The 22,309-nt window shown below is 41.6% G+C and overlaps 1 protein-coding gene across 1 annotated transcript in view; it reads right to left on the bottom strand.

Moving 5' to 3' along the window:
* Positions 1-3,285: 3,285 nt before the first annotated feature.
* VASH2 (vasohibin 2) overlaps positions 3,286-22,309 on the bottom strand; it is a 50,889-nt gene continuing 31,865 nt past the window's right edge. The window contains exons 6-8 of the mRNA XM_075267164.1: positions 13,502-13,883; positions 9,084-9,196; positions 3,286-3,768 (exon numbers count right to left, since the gene is read on the bottom strand). Of these exons, the coding sequence (XP_075123265.1) occupies positions 3,696-3,768; positions 9,084-9,196; positions 13,502-13,883 (568 nt within the window). The 3' untranslated portion in view covers positions 3,286-3,695. The remainder of the gene's footprint in view (positions 3,769-9,083; positions 9,197-13,501; positions 13,884-22,309) is intronic.

Raw genomic sequence — 22,309 nt, 5'->3', positions numbered from 1 at the left:
TTTTTTTTGTTCTTAAAGAGACAGTTCTCTAGAAAACGTATAGAACCGATACTAGAAAAAACTGCAATTTTGTGTTACGCGACCTCTCCGCCCAATGACGTAAGTTTTAATGTTTTAGGTTCTCTTAATATAAAAGTTTCACAGTTTAAATGTATATTTAACACGTTGCAAATTTACATAGTTCACGTTTTTCTTGATTCATATACATATCTACTATCATAAGTTTGTTGGTTGCCCTTGGAAAGAGACTACACTGTAACTCTACTCTGTTGTCAGACATGTGGGCTTGGCTAGGAAAAACAGTATCTAGAGAGCCACACACGTGTAACCACCTCTCCATTGTCACCGGGAAGGATCAGGATGGGGATCAGGGGACCCCATTGTAGACATCAATGCGGGTCCCAAATGTGGGGCTTGTAACTATATTCTAATGGCCACAATGCTCAATTCTTACTCACGCGTTTCCGTATTACGTCTGTCATCATTCCTTGTAACTACTGACCTGATGGAAAACCCCCACTATGGGGAACAACAAAATTTGCCTTGCAAGGATGGATTGTTTTTTCCCTAGTAAAACACAGCAAAATTTCTTAGAAAAGCCATATTTAAACTTGATACTCCATCACAAAAATGAAATAAAAACTTATTTTACAACACCAGATCATTAGAATGTCTACTCAATGGATACAAATATTGGGCACTGAAGTCAAAATCTGTTCTGTGCTTTAGTCTGTCCGCTGGACATAACGGGCAACCTCTTGACTATGAGGTGGCCGGCTCTAGTTTACGGCCAGTTTTGTGTGAGATCGTCCCCCATAATCATCATTCATCCATCTATAAAAATTCCAAAAATTTGGTTATGAAGGAGTTAATAAGTCATTTCAAAAAATTCCTAGTGAACGATGATAATGTTTTGCACAAAAAAGTGTCCTTTTAAAGGCGACCATTATTAAAGGAGTTTTCCAGGCTTAATAATTGATGACCTATCCTTCTATCAGGAAGGATCCAACGCCAGGGACCCCCGGCTGCAGCGTTAAACCTCTTCATAGAAAACCAAGCACGGCATGCTTAGTGTCCCAGTTTAGCCCACTCACTTGAATGAGACTGAGCTGCAAACAGGCCATGTGAGCGATGAACGTGATGTCAGATGGCTCGTGAAGAAGAAGCAGCACTCAGTAAGCTCCACTATCACATCAAACTTTTGATCCACAGGGGTCCCAGGTGTTGGACCCTCGGTGAACCCCTTTAAGTCCCGGAAAACCCCTTTAAGTCCAACATACTTGTTATTTACTGTAATTCAAAATGCGCAATGGGGGACCCAAGTACCATATGCCATTTATGCATCACAGGACACAATTGTGACTACCTTCTGTACACACCCTACAACTACTCACCTGATCAGCTACATTCCAAATTTGGCTGGTCGCCCTTGGTAACAGACAACGGCCTCTCTACCCTTCGCTGTCAGACATGTGATCTTACAGTTCAGCCATTACAATGTCACTGTCATCGCAACTCCTATAAAGCGCTGCTCTTTGGTAACAAGGAACCAATAGAATTATAAACTTAAAGGGGTTTTCCAGGACATATAGATGGATGACCTTTTCTTGGATTGAGGGTCCAACACTCGGGACCCCTGCCGATCAGCTGTTTGAAGAGACTGCGGTGCACACAAGGGCCGTGGCCTCTTCCCTGTACTGATGACATCATGGTCATTGCTCACATGGTACAACAGCTTTTCGGTCCTTACGATAGGTCATTGGAAAACCCCTTTGACTTTGGAGATGAACAGAGAAGAAAACATTTTATGATCTAAAATAAGGATTTATAAAGTGGCTCAAAGTTATAAGACGAAATACGTTGTTTAAAGGGATTCTACCATTAAAAATCTTTTTTTCTGTGGCTAACACGTCGGATTAGCCTTTAGAAAGTCTATTTGTCTCCTACCTTTAGATGGGATCTCCGTCGCGCCATTCCTTAGAAATACCAGTTTTTACCAGTATGTAAATTAGTTCTCTGGCAGCGATGGGGGCGTCCCCACCGCTGCCCGAGAACAGGATCCTGCGCCGCCTCTATCTTCTGCTGGATCCTCCCCTTCTTTCTTCGTCTTTCTTCGGCGGCTTCACCTCTGTCAGCTCTGACACTAGTAGAGCCGAATGCGCATGCGCGGCCATAGTTCCGAGGCCGCAATTGTGCGCATGCGCATTTGGCTCTACTAGTGTCAGAGCTGACAGAGGTGAAGCCGCCGAAGAAAGACGAAGAAAGAAGGGGAGGATCCAGCAGAAGATAGAGGCGGCGCAGGATCCTGTTCTCGGGCAGCAGTGGGGACACCCTCATCGCATTTTCAGCGCTGGGGCCCGCCCCCATCACTGCCAGAGAACTAATTTACATACTGGTAAAAACCGGTATTACTAAGGAACGGCGCGGCGGAGATCACATCTAAAGGTAGGAGACGAATAGCCTTTCTAAAGGCTATTCCGACGTGTTAGCCACAGAAAAAAGATTTTTAATGGTAGAATCCCTTTAAAAGTGGAGTTCTCCTTTAAGCCCGCCTCTGGTGACAAATACTGCAAGAAAGTCAAAAACGTTATATTACCGTCCATAAAAAGAGAAAAATAATTGGAATTTGGTTGATATGGTTAGTGCCGAGCGCAGAAAAATAGAGGAGCATAGCAACCAATCAGATCTTATCTTTCATTCAATCTGATTGGTTGTTACGAACAACCAATCCAATTTCTTTAACGAAAATTTTTAGATCTGATGCACCATAATTTCTGACGCACACTTGGGCGCACATGCAACCCCTACATTATAGTGTCCCTGCTCTATGGACGTACGGTCACCATCATTCCCGTATTATAATATCATACATATACAAGCACAAACCCGTCTAGTCATCCATGTTCGGTAAAAAAAAATGTAAAAAAACCTCACATATTTGATTTAATGTAACCTTAAAAAGACTCCATATTGATTTTGTTTGCAGGACCCATGGGTCTTACATATCAAAAGTGTTGTCAAAGGACCTACGGGCCTTGTAGCTCATGGCAACCAATCAGATTTCGGCTTCTTGGACTGATCATGGAAAAATGAAGCCTTGGTTGGTTACCATGAGCAAAACGGCCATTGCTCAGGCCTCAGGGTTTGATACTAGGGCCTATGTTCCCTTACAAGTGTTACGGCCCAGTTTTGTGATAGTACAGCCATGGTACAGTAGTCGCGCTCATGTTGCTAAGAAACCAATAAGAAAGGAAGCCATTTTGTATCACGCTGGAAAAGCATTGGCAGAGAAATTGACAAAATGGCCACCATGGTAGAAATTGTATCAAATGCTCCTCATACTGTTCCATATTCTGTTTTAATACACGGTAACATCTCACAAAGCTGTCCTCCTGGCATGGGTACGGCCATTACAACACTTTGCTTGTCAATGTCGTGATGAAAGATGGCGGCTGTAAACTTGCGGATGGCGTCAGATAAAAACCACAAATCGCCTCTGAGAAGTCCGAGTGTGTTGGGTCAATTTGCAAAAAGCTGGCAAAACTTGATATTAAAAAAAAGAAAGTGTAAAAATGCAAATTTCTGAATTAAAAGCATAAATAAAAACCTGATAATAAATAGTCACAAATCCTTAGAAAAAGAAGAAGTGGAGGGGTAAAGTGCAAATGGAAGCACCGGGGAGTCACGTGGCCCTGCTAAATCCTAATCTGGTAGCCGACATCGTTGAGGGTGCTAAGGTCCGCTGGTGTCTTGTCTATCCTGGCCGGCCTGGGAACAAAAGGAAAGAACAAGGTTAGTGGGTGACACCGACAACAGAAGATGTAACCAAAGATTGTCCAGAAGTCTCTGCAAGACAGTCAAGGTCTTCAGGTCCCCCAGAAGGGCAGACATGTCTCCTGCAAAGTCATTGATGATTCCCATTAACAGGGTTGGCTCCTTGGCACTGATCTCTGATGAATAAAGGCCCAACATTGGTTTAAAGACCCCAGCCCCACAGATAGATGGGTGTAGGGTGAGCAAATCAATCCAGCTCCGGAGCAAGGTAGGTGAATTGTCAACTGAATACAATGGTGTTTTCTCTTTGTGAATTGCTGCCTCCATTGTGAAAATATTGCTCTGTCAATATGCAAATAATACCTTTGGATCAGCAAGGGCATTCCCAGTGCTACAAAGACCTACTTTGCATATTGACAAAAACAGTGATATCTTATTAATGGAGGCAGCAAGGGAACACAAAGTTTGATTCAGGTGACACTAACCTATCTATCTGCAGGGCTGGGGTGATATGCTGGGTCTGGTGACACTAACCTATCTATCTGCAGGGCTGGGGTGATATGCTGGTTCTGGTGACAGTAACCTATCTATCTGCAGGACTGGGGTGATATGCTGGGTCTGGTAACACTAACCTATCTATCTGCCATGCTGGGGTGATATGCTGGGTCTGGTGACAGTAACCTATCTATCTGCAGGGCTGGGGTGATATGCTGGGTCTGGTGACAGTAACCTATCTATCTGCAGGGCTGGGGTGATATGCTGGTTCTGGTGACACTAACCTATCTATCTGCAGGGCTGGGGTGATATGCTGGTTCTGGTGACAGTAACCTATCTATCTGCAGGGCTGGGGTGATATGCTGGGTCTGGTGACAGTAACCTATCTATCTGCAGGGCTGGAGTGATATGCTGGTTCTTGTGACAGTAACCTATCTATTTGCAGGGCTGGGGTGATATGCTGGGTCTGGTGACAGTAACCTATCTATCTGCAGGGCTGGGGTGATATGCTGGGTCTGGTGACACTAACCTATCTATCTGCAGGGCTGGGGTGATATGCTGGTTCTGGTGACTATAACCTATCTATCTGCAGGGCTGGGGTGATATGCTGGGTCTGGTGACAGTAACCTATCTATCTGCAGGCCTGGGGTGATATGCTGGTTCTGGTGACTATAACCTATCTATCTGCAGGCCTGGGGTGATATGCTGGTTCTGGTGACTATAACCTATCTATCTGCAGGGCTGGGGTGATATGCTATCAGCTAATCCATGGGGTCCCAGGTGTTGGACCCTTACTGATTTTCACCTGAAGCCCCACTACAACCCCAGCGATCAGACACTTATCTCCTATTCTGTGGCCACCATTGGTATCATCTATAATTAATACTGCTATAAAATATAATATATATATATATATATATATATATATATATATATATATATATATAATTAGATTTGTGTGAGTGAGGTAATAAATATAATAAGCACAATAATAATAATAATACTCTTCGTGTCGTCCGTGATATTTCTATCCTGACATCATGGGAAGAACCTTGACCTTATAGTAATGTCAGATGCCAGGCCCACTTCAATTCATTCAAGGGTATTCTGTCATCCTGGAATCCAGTGACGCAGCCGATAGTGAGCGGCCTTATCCCTCCTGACCCCGTATAATACCGGCACCATGAGGTAGTGACTCCGAAGATAGACGCCTATGTTATTGCTAAATCCCACGCTCTAAATACTTCTAGGCCAGGGGTGAACGGGGGAAGACGGACGCCGTGACACAAGTACTATAATTATCAGCAGCGCTCAATGGGGCAGCCACATTCCACATGCCAGGGGTGTTAATTCACCGGTAAATATAGACCTTTGTGTCATGGCCTCCCCCCAGCTGCCACCATTACTGTAGGTTATGTTTGGATACATGCGGCTTATTTCTGTCTTTGGCTCTTGTGTAATCCCTAACAACAGTAGTATTTACAGGGGGAAATAATTAGACACCGCTCAATGGAGAGGGTTGGCGTGCCTTGGCGCATCACCGAGAGGGGAGTGCGGTTACATGAGGCAGCAGAATCTTTAATTATAAGGTTACGTTTCACTTAACACCAGAAGACGTCACTCACTAACCGGCCACCTGTGTGTCAGCGCCGGCAACACAACACAGGGGACACATAACTCCTTCATGGCCGAGGAAAATATTCAGCACAACACATTCACTGGTTTACTACATCGTCATTTATTATGTACATATGTTATAGGGTAATGTGTGAATGCATGTTATTGAAACATATTAGGATTTATAATTGTATTTTAATTATATTATAATATTTTTGGCTATTCATTATTAGTAGTAGTTGTTATTGATAATAATAATAATAATAATAATAATTTATTATTATTTATTATTATTATTGTTATTATTAAAGACCTATTATTAGTAGTAGTAGAAGTAGTAGTAGTAGTATTATTAGTATTATTATTAATAACAACCAATAATAATGAATAACCACAAATATAATATAATTAAAATATAATTAAAATACAAATTGTAAATACTAATCTAATAATAATAATCAAAATAATAAAGATTTATTATTATTATTATTATTAACTATAACAACAGTAGTGATGGTTATTATTAGTGATTGTTCTCATTTGTATTATTATCATTTATAAAATAGTGGTTATTATCACTAGATATTAGTGATGGTTATTATTATTATTAATAATAATAATAATAATAATAATAATTCATAACCACTAATAACCAACACTCATGCAAATAATTAATAATCAATAATAATATCATCACAGAAATTATAATAACCACTATTTATAACCACCACTAGTAATAATTAATAACCATTAATAATATCTATCAATTATAATAACAATTATAATATACCACTAATACTATTAATATCTACTAAAAAAAAAAAAAAAAGCACCACTAATATTAATTAATATTCACTAATAACCATCAGGAACAATAATTAATAACCACTAAAAAAAAAAAATAATAATAATAATAATAATAGTAATAATAATAATAATAATAATAATAGTAATAATAATAATAATAATAATAAATAAGCACTCATAACAACTATTATTAATATTAATTTATAAACACAAATAACAATCACCACTAATAATAAAATGGATAATAATTAATAACCGCCGCTAATAATAATGCTAGCTATTAGTTATTTTTATTATTTGCATCATTATCATTGTCTATTGCTGTTGGCGTTTATGAATATTAGTGATGGATATTATGATAGATGATATATGATTCATACATAGATAGATAGGAGATAGATAGATAGATAAGATAGATAAGATAGATAAGATAGATAAGATAGATAGATAGATAGATAGATAGATAGATAGATAGATAGATAGATAAGATAAGATAGATAGATAGATAGATAGATAGATAGGAGATAGATAGATAGATAGATAGATAGATAGATAGATAGATAGATAGATAGATAGATAGATAGATAGGAGATAGATAGATAGATAGATAGATAGATAGATAGGAGATAGATAGATAGATAGATAGATAGATAGATAGATAGATAGATAGGAGATAGATAGATAGATAGATAGATAGATAGATAGATAGGAGATAGATAGATAGGAGATAGATAGATAGATAGATAGATAGATAGATAGATAGATAGATAGAGTCCTATGAAAAAGTTTGGGCACCCCTATTAATCTTAATCATTTTTAGTTCTAAATATTTTGGTGTTTGCAGCAGCCATTTCAGTTTGATATATCTAATAACTGATGGACACAGTAATATTTCAGGATTGAAATGAGGTTTATTGTACTAACAGAAAATGTGCAATATGCATTAAACCAAAATTTGACCGGTGCGAAAGTATGGGCACCCTTATCATTTTATTGATTTGAATTCCCCTAACTACTTTTTACTGAAGCACAAAATTGGTTTTGTAACCTCAGTGAGCTTTGAACTTCATAGCCAGATGTATCCAATCATAAGAAAAGGTATTTAAGGTGGCCAATTGCAAGTTGATCTCCTATTTGAATCTCCTCTGAAGAGTGGCATCATGGGCTACTCAAAACAACTCTCAAATGATCTGAAAACAAAGATTGTTCAACATAGTTGTTCAGGGGAAGCATACAAAAAGTTGTCTCAGAGATTTAACCTGTCAGTTTCCACTGTGAGGAACATAGTAAGGAAATGGAAGACCACAGGGACAGTTCTTGTTAAGCCCAGAAGTGGCAGGCCAAGAAAAATATCAGAAAGGTAGAGAAGAAGAATGGTGAGAACAGTCAAGGACAATCCACAGACCACCTCCAAAGAGCTGCAGCATCATCTTGCTGCAGATGGTGTCACTGTGCATCGGTAACAATACAGCGCACTTTGCACAAATAGAAGCTGTATGGGAGAGTGATGAGAAAGAAGCCGTTTCTGCACGTACGCCACAAATAGAGTTGCCTGAGGTATGAAAAAGCACATTTGGACAAGGCAGCTTCATTTTGGAAACAAAAATTGAGTTGTTTGGTTATAAAAAAAGGCGTTATGCATGGCGTCCAAAAAGAAACAGCATTCCAAGAAAAACACATGCTACCCACTGTAAAATTTGGTGGAGGTTCCATCATGCTTTGGGGCTGTGTGGCCAATGCCGGCATCGGGAATCTTGTTAAAGTTGAGGGTCGCATGGATTCCACTCAGTATCAGCAGATTCTTGAGAATAATGTTCAAGAATCAGTGACGAAGTTGAAGTTACGCCGGGGATGGATATTTCAGCAAGACAATGATCCAAAACACCGCTCCAAATCCTCAGGCATTCATGCAGAGGAACAATTACAATGTTCTGGAATGGCCATCCCAGTCCCCAGACCTGAATATCATTGAACATCTGTGGGATGATTTGAAGCGGGCTGTCCATGCTCGGCGACCATCTAACTTAACTGAACTTGAATTGTTTGTCCAAAATACCTTTATCCAGGATCCAGGAACTGATTAAAAGCTACAGGAAGCGACTAGAGGCTGTTATCTTTGCAAAAGGAGGATCTACTAAATATTAATGTCACTTTTCTGTTGAGGTGCCCATACTTTTGCACCGGTCAAATTTTGGTTTAATGCATATTGCACATTTTCTGTTAGTACAATAAACCTCATTTCAATCCTGAAATATTACTGTGTCCATCAGTTATTAGATATATCAAACTGAAATGGCTGTTGCAAATACCAAAATATTTAGAACTAAAAATGATTAAGATTAATAGGGGTGCCCAAACTTTTTCATAGGACTGCAGCTCATTATACTTACGATTTATCCCTCCGGCACACGCGTCTCTGGGGGCTGATACGGACTCTTGGAGGTGAAACAGATTTGCCCCTTCTTTCTTTCACAGGAGATTGGACACTTGAAGACTTCAGGATCTACAAGTTTGAGGGGAAAAAAAAGTAAGATAAGACGGATTCCCCACAATCAGTAAAGATGGAATACGGTTATCAGGATTTCTATTCCCTGGATTACATTTACACTTCCTGACGTCTCTCGGTCCCGCTCCCGGACTCTTCCACTACTCCATGACAAGTCCCGGCCATTCAATCTCGTCCTACATAATGTAATATTGCAGTTTCTTCCTCCACAATGAGATGACTTCAGCCTCTTATTGTTCCATTATTCCTCCGCAATCTTTATGGCTATTTCTAGGGTTTTGTAGCAGTGCTATATACATCTATATACTGATGGCGTCTCATCTATACTCCTCCAAGTGTCCCAATACTACAACTCCCAGCATGTCCTAGCACATGGCCTGTGACAGCTGCCGAGCCGCAAGTAATATGATCTTCCATTCTCTAGTGGTAAGAAATATTTGGGGTCGGTGCCCTCTGATATAATAATATGGCAGATTTCCCAGCCGGTGACCTAAGGAGACCGACATCTTGTGGGATCGTTTAGAGCAGATGATTCATTCATAGTGAGATGAGCTAAGGAAACCTTCAGTCTGTTTATAGGCTCACGGCAAGATTTACAGAAGATAAGACTCGCTATCTAAGTCAGTCGTATTTTGTACCCGATATCGAGCAACTTTTTTAGGTTTGAGTCATATAATCAGTTTTAAAGGAATTGTCTCAGCCCAGGGAACTTCTTCCAACACTACTGGCAAACAACTATGGCTGGCCAGACGTATATCTCCTGCAGCGGCCACTGCTGGCAACATGTGGTATTACACAATGACCATTCTAATTACCGTAATGGTCACCTATGAACAGTTTGGGAGCTGCCACCAATCATGAGAAGGGGGCGTGTCCCGGACTACCGCAGACACTGACACTGTAGTCACAGATCAAAGCTCTGTCCTAATGGAGCTATAAAGCAGCCAAGGATCAATATATGAGGAAAATAACAAACATATATATATATATATATATATATATATATATAATTAGGCTTCACACTATTTATAGTCAGTAATTACAATGGAAGAAAATTGCCTGAAATCAGAGGTTGTAGGCGAGACTTCACGACACAGAGCATGTACGGTATTTTCCTTATATATATTCGGATTCTGTACCTGCTTATTATTTAGTACTGTACATGGCCCCATTATAATGTATTAAATGTAACCAAATAGAAAATTGTAGACAATTAAAACTTAAATATAAAAATTTTCCAGTGTTTTAAAAAATTTACTCTAACCATCTTAGTCGTGACATCTTTGTCTTGATCAGTTGCCAATGGATAGGACCATGAATGCAGGAACTTTCTATGGTCTAATACCCAACCATGATGTCCTTATTGTGGTCAGGTTATCAGGAGGACACTACATGTATGAGGAGATAACCCGACCACAGTAAGGACATCATGGCTGGTTATCAGGAGGACACTACATGTATGAGAAGATAACCTGACCACAATAAGGACATCATGGCTGGTTATCAGGAGAGGACACTACATGTATGAGAAGATAATCTGACCACAATAAGGACATCATGGCTGGTTATCAGGAGGACACTACATGTATGAGAAGATAACCCGACCACAGTAAGGACATCATGGCTGGTTATCAGGAGGACACTACATGTATGAGAAGATAACCTGACCACAATAAGGACATCATGGCTGGTTATCAGGAGAGGACACTACATGTATGAGAAGATAATCTGACCACAATAAGGACATCATGGCTGGTTATCAGGAGGACACTACATGTATGAGAAGACAACACGACCACAATAAGGACATCATGGCTGGTTATCAGGAGGACACTACATGTATGAGAAGATAACCCGACCACAGTAAGGACATCATGGCTGGTTATCAGGAGGACACTACACGTATGAGAAGATAACCTGACCACAATAAGGACATCATGGCTGGTTATCAGGAGGACACTACATGTATGAGAAGATAACCGACCACAATAAGGACATCATGGCTGGTTATCAGGAGGACACTACATGTATGAGAAGATAACCTGACCACAATAAGGACATAATGGCTGGTTATCAGGAGGACACTACATGTATGAGAAGATAACCTGACCACAATAAGGACATCATGGCTGGTTATCAGGAGGACACTACATGTATGAGAAGATAACCTGACCACAATAAGGACATCATGGCTGGTTATCAGGAGAGGACACTACATGTATGAGAAGATAACCCGACCACAATAAGGACATCATGGCTGGTTATCAGGAGGACACTACATGTATGAGAAGATAACCGACCACAATAAGGACATCATGGCTGGTTATCAGGAGGACACTACATGTATGAGAAGATAACCTGACCACAATAAGGACATCATGGCTGGTTATCAGGAGGACACTACATGTATGAGAAGATAACCTGACCACAATAAGGACATTATGACTGGTTATCAGGAGGATACTACATGTATGAGAAGATAACCTGACCACAATAAGGACATCATGGCTGGTTATCAGGAGGACACTACATGTATGAGAAGATAACCCGACCTCAATAGACAAGTACGGGGGAGTGTTCCTCACCGCTTAGCGTCATGGCTGGGCGGTAAGGAAGGCCCCCCCTCACAGTACAGCGGTATAGACGCTAGTATGAGGAGGAGCGTTCCTGACTGACAGTAAGAAACCCCCTTCTGACAGTAAAGAGTTACGGTACCGGCACCGATAGCTGTTCAGCAGGGCACAGAACAGGAAAGCTGAATTCAACGCACTATCGGCTTTCTATCAGTATATAATACCGCATGTGCCTGAGGATGTGAAAGCTCCTCTTTAAGAATATATTATATTTTATATATTCTAAAAAAAAAAAATGGGATTAATTATATTGGGCTGAAGTACTTCATGTTCTTGACTCTAAGAAGCCATGTCACTTTCAAAGTAAAATAAGAAAAAAAAAATCTGTTTCCATGGCAACGGATAAGTAGTGTTCTGATCCGAACGGAATTAAATAAAGGGATACTCCACATAAAGTGACGCCCCCCGCTAAGCGTACAGAAAGCAGAACATATTCACGTAACCGCCTGTGGTGACTGTGCTGCCTATAAGAAGCGCAGGGTATATGCTTAGATTCAGTGTTGTCTTATAGATATCTATATACATACGCAACACTGCAAAAGTATTCAGACCCTTGCTTAAAGGGAATGTGTCATCAGAAAATGACCTACGCTTTAAGCCAAGTTTTTATGTTAAATATATCAATATATTTTTTAAGATTTTTATTTTTTATTTTTACATTTTCCATGTCACTCTATCTCTATTCCAAAAAATTGCTATATCCTGCAATTTTTACTCTGGCCCCTAAGCCTAAAAACAGACTGACAATTTTGTAGGGGGGGGGGTCTTTGCCTAGTCACCTATGGCTAAGACTATGCTGTAAAGGAGTTCGCCAAATGCTGTTAAAGGGAACCCGTCAGGTTTTTTTGGAGCCACGGAAATGAATTGGTCAGTGTACTATCCATTATTATGGATCCATTGTAACGGCCAGTACACAGTCCAAAAATGTGGTCACATGTATGGGGTCTTAATAGGGCCCCTTGTATATTAGACATATCAGAGAACAGCTCCTGTCTCCAGAGAACAATTACATCCCTATATTACATGCGCTGTGTGTCGATTATAATGGACACAATGTAATGTCTCATTTCTCCTGTGGTGGCGCTGTAGGGAAATCGCACACTTCCTGCCAGGGTCCCATTAGATTATATGTGATCGCTGGGAGTATCAGCAGTAACACTCTGTGATGGGATCTTTGTTGTAGCCACAAAAAAAGTCCATGTAAACAAGGAAAATACTGCCAAAAATGTAAACTATATGGGAATGAGACGTTGTACCGTAATACCAATCGTGTATTTATATATACAGTTAACATTGGACAGTGCGAAGACCCTGTTGAACATCATCAATGGAGTTTGCTATGGGCTGTGTAATAGGATCCCAAGTGCTCAGCTTTCCTGCAGCGCCTCTGCAGGGGAAACTAAGCATTACACAATGTCCTTTCAAATCAATGAGCTGTTTCTTCAATACAAGATTGCAAAGGTCCTCCAGAGTGACAGACACTCTTTATACTGTTCACTACTGAGACCAAGAGATGAAGATCCTAAGCAGAGGACCTCTCCCCTATTTATTCAGTTACCTAATAGGGAATATAGAAAGGGGTTTTCTAACCCAGGGAGCCCCTTTAAGGAAGTGTCCAGGTCAGAAATGGACAAATCACAATGACCTACAGAGACGTGTCTACACCTACCTTCATCCTCATGTCCCGGGCGTGTTTCTCCAGTTCTTTCTTGATGTCGGCTCGCACCATCTTCCCCATGTTGATGACTAGATACCTCCACTCAATAGGCTGGAACGTGTGGGGGTCGTGAGGGACGTATAAACCAATTTTAACTTTCTTCACCGTGTGAGAATATTTTTTGTAAGAGTCTTCAAAGTCAAAGATGAGCTCGCTCAGAGTCTTAAAGATCATAGGTTTATCCATCAGGTCTGATCTCCTGCTCATGCCCAGCGTGCCATAGCGTCCATTATGGTGGATCCCCAGCACTACATGGTGGAAGAAGTTCCCTGAGAACTGGGTCTTAAAGCTGATGGGGAACCGCTCCACGCTGGTCTGACCGTTGGTAAGATATCTTTAGTACTGGGTTAAGGAACTTCATAGTATCAGGAGAAGGACTTTAGTGTCAGGAATTACCTCTCAAATATATGGATTATATAGCAATATACTGACTATGGCAGCTAATACAGATGTAGCAGAGCTATAGAGGACTAGAAATAAAGCCTGATGGTAAAGTGATATCTCGGCTCACTCATTATAAGATAGTGATATCCTCACACCCTCATTATACAGTGTTGGCCAAAAGTATTGGCACCCCTGCAATTCTGTCAGATAATACTCATTTTCTTCCAGAAACTCCAGCCTGGCTTATGTCTGTGGGTAAGAAGTGGGGTCTTCCTGGGTCTCCTACCATACAGTCCCTTCTCATTCAGACGCTGACACTGGATAGTACGTGGTGACACTGTTGTACCCTCGGACTGCAGGGCAGCTTGAACTTGTTTGGATGTTAGTCGAGGTTCTTTATCCACCATCCGCACAATCTTGCGTTGAAATCTCTTGTCAATTTTTCTTTTCCGTCCACATCTAGGGAGGTTAGCCACAGTGCCATGGGCTTTACACTTTTTGATGACGCTGCGCACGGTAGACACAGGAACATTCAGGGCTTTGGAGATGGACTTGTAGCCTTGAGATTGCTCATGCTTCCTCACAGTTTTGCTTCTCAAGTCCTCAGACAGTTCTTTGGTCTTCTTTCTTTTCTCCATGCTCAATGTGGTCACACAAGGATACAGGACAGAGGTTGAGTCAACTTTAATCCATTTCAACTGGCTGCAAGTGTGATTTAGTTATTGCCACCACCTGTTAGGTGCCTCAGGTAAGTAACAGGTGCTGTTAATTACACAAATTAGAGAAGCATCACATGATTTTTCAAACAGTGCCAATACTTTTGTCCACTCTCTTTTTAATGTTTGCTGTGGAATTATATCCAATTTGGCTTTTTGACAATTCTTTTTGTGGTTTTCCATTGAAGACAAATTAAATAAAGATAATACCAAAGAGTTTGTGATTGCAATCATGTTTCTGGAAGAACATGAGTATTATCTGACAGAATTGCAGGGGTGCCAATACTTTTGGCCAACACTGTAATATAGTGATATCCTCGCACACTCATTATAATATAGTGATATCCTCGCACCCTCATTATAATATAGTGATATCCTCGAACACTCATTTTACTATCTGATATACTGATATCGTCGTGCGCTCAGTACTCTGCCTAGTACAATGGCCTCCTGGCACTTGCCACCCGCTGACCCGCTGATATGCCCGGCCACGCTGTCTCACAATCCGCATACAACAAAAGGAATTACCATCAATTCACCGACTCTGAACAAAAAGAGGGATCCTGAGTGCAGTGCGCACCCGCAGGCTGGAGGTGACATTTCAGGAGAGCTCAGGTGACCTTTACCTTCTATCACCTTATCCGGTTATGACAATGCTGCACGCCAGGGCACAAATTCAAAACGAAAACCACGGAATAAAGTACCAAGAGGAGTAAAACGTAGAACAGACAAAACTTAACTATTTCCATTGACCTTTCATTGCGATTTTGTGCCAACCTGAGGTTAGACAAGCGATATCTCCTTTTACACTGAATTTAAAAAAAAAACAGCACCACATATTGTATAGTGGCTGTGCTTGGAATTGCAACTGATCCCTATTCATTTTAAGGGCATGTGACCAAGGGATGTGATGTCACTGATCTGAGAAGTAGTAGAGCTCTTCAAACACGCAAGGGTCAAACTTTACCGATAGGTCATCAATATCATAGTCCCAGAAAAGCCCTTTAATTTTGGGTTCTTTAAGAAGTTTTGGTTACTTTGTCCAGGTCTAAATTAGTAAATCTTGTAACAGATTAGAAATACACAGAGGCCCATCAGGAGTTGCAATACTTGCTTCCATGACTAGAGGGCGGTAGAACACAAGAAAAAAAAATGAATAGCTACTTCTTAAAGGAAAAGTGTCATTTTATTTCTGAATATTAACCCTCAGTTTGCGGCATTATTATTGTATACGGTATCCATTCTAAGCAGGGGGAGCTTATAGAATATGTAATGTAATACTAAAGTGGATTTTTAGTATCAGGATATGTATGGCTTAACCTTAGGCCTTAAAAGAGGTAGTAGGGGTAGGTCATCCATATCAGATATGTGGGGGTCTGACACCTGTAACCCCCACCGATCAGCTTTTCTCATAAATGGAGCAGGAAGCAGACAGCGCTGTTATCTTTTGTAGTGGTCAGACCAGGAACTGCAGATCAGCTCCCTTAGCTGCAGTACCTCAGTTTAGCCACTATTAAGAGAACAGCGCTGTCTGCTTCCTGCTCCATTCTCTGTGTATCATCTTCTGACAACAGATGATTGATGGTGGTGCTGGCTACAAGACCCCCCACCAATTTGATAATGATGTCCTATGCTTAGAATAGGTTATCAGTATTTTCAGCCCAGGAAACCCCTTTAAGATCTGTTACCATGGAGACACAACAACACAATAAAGACATTTTGCAAAGTTTCTTCTCTTTTTTTTCAAGAATGCGGTTACAAAAGAGAACTTGCCCTTTTATGCCTGAAATACCCGTCTGGATATTTTTAAGAAAGATCACAAGATCCAGTGTCAATAAATGTTTTTTTTAGTTTGTTGGTTACTTTCTCCTCCCCGAGGCAACATCTTGGGTGTAGAGACGATGCAAATGTTGCAAAAATAACTCAAAAAAATCTCCGGCTGGTAAATCGTAGCCTTGTAAGGCGAGATCTGGAGATCACACCTATATCAGCAGACCCGAGTGCAAACAGCGACACCCAGACACAAGAGAGACTGTTGTCAGCCATCATTGTCCCGGGTCACTGACTCGTTGCGGCTTTCTGCATGACACTAGTTCAATAAGGATACAGGATGTCTACAAGACAATGGAAACCTGCGCAGACAGGTGTTTACCTAGGTGGACAGCACTAAAAGACCATTCACACCTATATTAGCAGGTCTTAGCGAGTCTTTCCAGATCTCTCAACCCCATAGAGTATACAGTAAATCTATACAGTGTTGGCCAAAAGTATTGGCACCCCTGCAATTCTGTCAGATAATACTCATTCTCTTCCAGAAAATGATTACAATCACAAATTCTTTGGTATTATTATCTTGATTTAATTTTTCTTCAATGGAAAATCACAATAAGAATTGTCAAAAAGCCAAATTGGATATAATTCAACACCAAACATAAAAAGGGGGTGGACAAAAGTATTAGCACTGTTTGAAAAATCATGTGATGCTTCTCTAATTTGTGTAATTAACAGCACCTGTTACTTACCTGAGGCACCTAACAGGTGGTGGCAATAACAATCACACTTGCAACCAGTTGAAATGGAATAAAGTTGACTCAACCTCTGTCCTGTGTCCTTGTGTGACCACATTGAGCATGGAGAAAAGAAAGTAGAGCTTTTGGGAAAAGGCATCAACATAGAGTTTACAGGAAAAAAAAAAAAAAAAGAGGCCTTCAAAGAAAAGAAGACGGTCCCTACAGTCAAACATGGCGGAGGTTCCCTGATGTTTTGGGGTTGCTTTGCTGCCTCTGGCACTGGACTGCTTGACCGTGTGCATGGCATTATGAAGTCTGAAGACGACCAACACATTGTGCAGCATAATGTAGGGCCCAGTGTGAGAAAGCCGGGTCTCCCTCAGAGGTCAGGGCTCTTCCAGCAGGACAAGGACCCAAAACACACTTCAGGTCAGCACTAGAAAATGGTGGTGAGAGAAAGCCCTGGAGACTTGTAAAGTGGCAGCAATGAGTCCAGCCCTGAATCCCATAGAACACCTGTGGGGGAGGGGGAGAGATCTCTTGGTGGCAGTTTGGAGAAGGCCCCCTTCACATCTCAGGGGGGACCTGGAGCAGTTTACCAAAGAGGAATGGTCTAAGATTCCAGCAGAGCCTTGTAAGAAACTCATTGCTGGTTACCGGAAGCGGTTGTGCGCAGTTATTGTGTCTAAAGGTTGTGCTACCAAGTATTAGGCTGAGGGCGCCAATACTTCTGTCCGCACCAGTTTTGGATTTTTGTGTAAAATGATCAATCAACTTTTTTTTTTTCATTCTCTTTTGTGTTTTTTCATTGCAAGCAAAATAAATGAAAATATTACCAAAGAGTTTGTGCTTGTAATCATTATCTGGGGGACACCGAGGATTATCTGACAGAATTGCAGGGGGGCCAATACTTTTGGCCAACACTGTATACACCAGTGACAACCCTGTATCTGCTGAATTTATCCTGACTATAAAGTACTGGATTCCAACTGAGAGATCAAATAAAAAAACATGGCTGCCACCACCGGGCAGGGCTGCCCTTTAAATCACTGCAATCCAGTTTGCTCATAGTGAATACCTGGTCTACGTCACCAAAACCAAATGACAAATATTCTACATATTCATACAAAAAAATTGCAAACTGCCCCAGGTCATCTAAAAGTAGGTTAAGAAAGTTCTGCTCTGACAAAATCTTCCAAGAATAAATGTAATTGAAATTTATGATAAAGAGCTACAGGCTGAGAAAAACGTCATATAAATTACCCGTACTAACAAGCGTATGAGTGGACAGGTCACTGCCCCCCACAACATCAACATCATCCTCTACTGCTGCGGTCACAATTCCTAAGATTTTACTGACTACAGGATTTCGTTTTCTGTCCACTCCTGACACTTTGCATGTTACATGCAGTCTTGTCCTCACTAACATAATAGTGACGCAAGTGAACAAGTCACTGCGCCTACAACATCAACATCATCCTTTCCTGCTGCGGTCACAATTCCTAAGATTTTAGTGGATTAAGGATGTTTGTTTTCTGTCCACTCCTGACACTGCCCATGTTACATGCAGCCTTGTCCTCACTAGCATAATAGTCATACAAGTGAACAAGTCACTGCCCCTACGACATCAACATCATCCTCTACTGCTGCAGTCAGAATTCCTAAGATCGTATCGGCTACAGGATATTCATTTTATGAGCACTCCTGACACTTCGCATGTTACATACAGCCTTGTTCTCGCTAGCAAAGTAGTCAAATAATTGAAGAGGTCACTGTCTACCACAACATCAACATCATCCTTTACTGCTGCTGTCACAATTCCTAAAATTTTACTGCATACATTATGTACGTTTTCTGTCCACTCCTGACACTGCCCATGTTACATGCAGCCTTGTCCTCACTAGCATAATAGTCACACAAGTGAACAAGTCACTGCCCTTACAACATCAACATCATCCTCTACTGTTGCTGTCACAGTTCCTAAGATCATATTGGCTACAGGATATTCGTTTTATGAGCACTCCTGGTCTCCTGCCACCTCCCACGTTACATGCAGCATTGTCCTCACTAGCATAATAGTCAAACAAGTGAAGAGGTCACTGCCTCCCACAACGTCAACATCATCCTCTGCTGCTGTCACAATTCCGAAGATCATATTGGCTACAGGATATTCTTTCCTAGCCAATTCTGACACTATCCATGTTACATGCAGTCTTGTTCCCACTGACATAGTAGTCAAACAATGTCTAGCACCGAACAGATCTAGCACCGGACAGACTTAACACTGACCAACACTTGACATCTGCACCCTCAGTCAGATCTAGAACCAATATAAATGATTCTGACCTCAGATGCAAAAAAAATTGGGAATTGTAAATTTATTGGAAACACAATCCACAGAATAAGATGACGGTGACTTTTAAGTCCGTCTTGGAACTTCCTCTGACAATCAGATTGCCTGTTGAACAGAAGAAGGGATATGGTGGAGATGCAAAGGAATAGAAGAGCTCGTGTGGGGAGATCTAGTATTGGGCAGATGTAGCACAGGACAGATCTGGCACTGGATAGATCACCAGATCCCCGATGGTTTATTCTGGGCACTAGGTCAATAGAAGAAGGTGATGACGCCATAATAACAGTTGTACATATGTGTTGAGCCTGAACATGGTGGGTTTATGCCGGAGCTGTGCACGGTTTACATAATCCGCCTGTTCTTGGCAATACCATATGATTTTCACTGGAGCTGAATCCCCATCTGTTAGTCAGCACAAAGACTTCACAGTCACCTCCTCCCACGTCTTCACAGCCTACTCTAGCACCCAAGTCATCTTAAGGGAATAGCAAGCAGTGCGGCAGATGGCTGAAGCGACAAGCCTTCAGTGAACACCCCAACGAGCGTGGGACGGTAGAGTTACAGGAAGGCTACACCACTTCTTGTTTTTCATGGGTTTCAGCTATGACCAAACGGCACAAAAACAGTCATACATCATGTTAATGGCCATACATGAGTAGGGAGGTTCGCAACGCTAGAGAACAGCGATTATCGGAACAAGGATTTTTCCTGAACTTTCCACTCAAGAATATCACACTAAGTCACTTCTCTGCCAGAAATGTGCATAGTAAATTGAGATGACATGTACTTCAGGTATTGCGGCCCTTAAAGGGGAAGTCCAAGACTTGTGGACAATGGAAATTGATGACTCATCCACAAGATAGATCATTCGTATCAAAATAGTGAACCTGTTAAAGGGATTGTCCGAGAGGCAATGGATACAGATGATCTAGGTCGGGGTCTGACACCTGGATCCTACACCGATCAGCTGATTTGGCTGCAAGAAGCCGTATCCATGGTATAAGGCTAGGCATAGCTCTACTCCTACTGAAATGAATGGGAGTAGAGCTGCGGTTCTCTGGCACCTCCACTATAGTGTTGGCTCTGTACACCGTACACAGCTTCCTGTCCGTACACTGTAGTGCTGGAACTGAGGAACTGCAGCTTCACTTGAACAGGAACTGAGCTGTTTCCAGCCGTATACCATGGATATGGCTTCTGACAGCTAAATCAGCTCATTGGTGCACTGTCGAGGTGTCAGACCACGACCTAAATCATCTGTATCCATTACCTGTGAGTCTTGGACAACCCCTTTAAGGGGTCACTAATGAAAGAAACACATATATTGTGAAACCTTTTAGAGATGACCACCCAAAATCGCATTCAAAAGTGGTTCTCTGGGTGGGTGGTCTTATCGGAGGGGAGGTCTTCTGTAAGGGTTGGTCATCTGGGAGGGGAGGTCTTCTGTAAGGGTTGGTCTTCTGTAAGGGTTGGTCTTCTGTAAGGGTTGGTCTTCTGGGAGGGGAGGTCTTCTGTAAGGGTTGGTCTTCTCGGAGGGGAGGTCTTCTGTAAGGGTTGGTCTTCTGGGAGGGGAGGTCTTCTGTAAGGGTTGGTCTTCTGTAAGGGTTGGTCTTCTGTAAGGGTTGGTCTTCTGGGAGAAGAGGTCTTCTGTAAGGGTTGGTCTTCTCGGAGGGGAGGTCTTCTGTAAGGGTTGGTCTTCTGGGAGGGGAGGTCTTCTGTAAGGGTAGGTCTTCTGTAAGGGTTGGTCTTCTCGGAGCGGAGGTCTTCTCAAAAAAGATAGCCAAAATACATAATATGTGGGGGAGCATAAAATCTGCATAACAGGAAATCTAGTCTGGATAAGAGGGTGGTCTCCTCAAAGAGGTGGTCTCTTGGAGAGGTTTCACTATATGTAAGTACATCGTAGGTTTATAATACTAACTGGGTGAAGTCTGGGCACGAAAATACAACATATGAACGAAGGTTGTAGTTGGGAAACAAACCATTTACGGTAATTTCTGGCCAGCATCCCCATAAGAGCGCCAATAACAGAACAATGCCACCATAATGACAACCAAAGGTCATCATACCAGTGCCCCCAAGTCATTTGATAGTGAGGTCACCATTTTCAGAATAAAAATGACAGCAACAACGACATTACCCCCATAAAGCGACAGTCAGAATCCCCAATATTAGAACCAGTCACATGTGCCCCATAACTACAGCAGTCACGTTACCCCCATAACTTTAGTAGTAAGCCCTAACTATTTTTCATCCAGCTCTCGACCTTCACGGCTAATCCACAACATCAGCATCGCAACACTAACAACAGACAACACAACAACTAAATGGAAGGTAAAACCCAAACACTACAATTACCATTCTGTGAACTAGAACATCTCTAAGGTCAAATGTAGTTCATGACCTAGTACTGGCCAGGCCGGCCACTCGGGATCGGTCAGACTTGTCCATACTCGTACACGTGACTCAGATGGTTTGCTAATTGTAGGTTAAGATGGCATGTATCGTACTTAAACGGCCCGCACAAGACAAGACTAGTTTGTCGCCCGAACTAGTGGGCAATACAATTGTGTCTACTACATTTCCACTCAGTGCCAATCTGGGATGTGCAAAATATCTTGCCACGTAATTGAGGGGTACTCCAATATCGTAAAGTGATGTGATATCTTTAGGATTTCCAAACAATGGCGCTCCCAACCATCCTAAAAATTCAGAGGACGCAACACTAAACTGTCACTGCGGCCACGTCTACCGTCTCTCTGCACAGAGCCCCATCTTAGGTTGGTTGGGCCCAGAG

The sequence above is a fragment of the Leptodactylus fuscus genome, chromosome 3 (assembly GCF_031893055.1).
Source record: "Leptodactylus fuscus isolate aLepFus1 chromosome 3, aLepFus1.hap2, whole genome shotgun sequence".
In the NCBI taxonomy this organism is placed as follows: Eukaryota; Metazoa; Chordata; class Amphibia; order Anura; family Leptodactylidae; genus Leptodactylus; species Leptodactylus fuscus.
The sequence above is the reverse complement of the archived record's forward strand: the minus strand, read 5'-3'. Positions and strand labels throughout refer to the sequence as shown.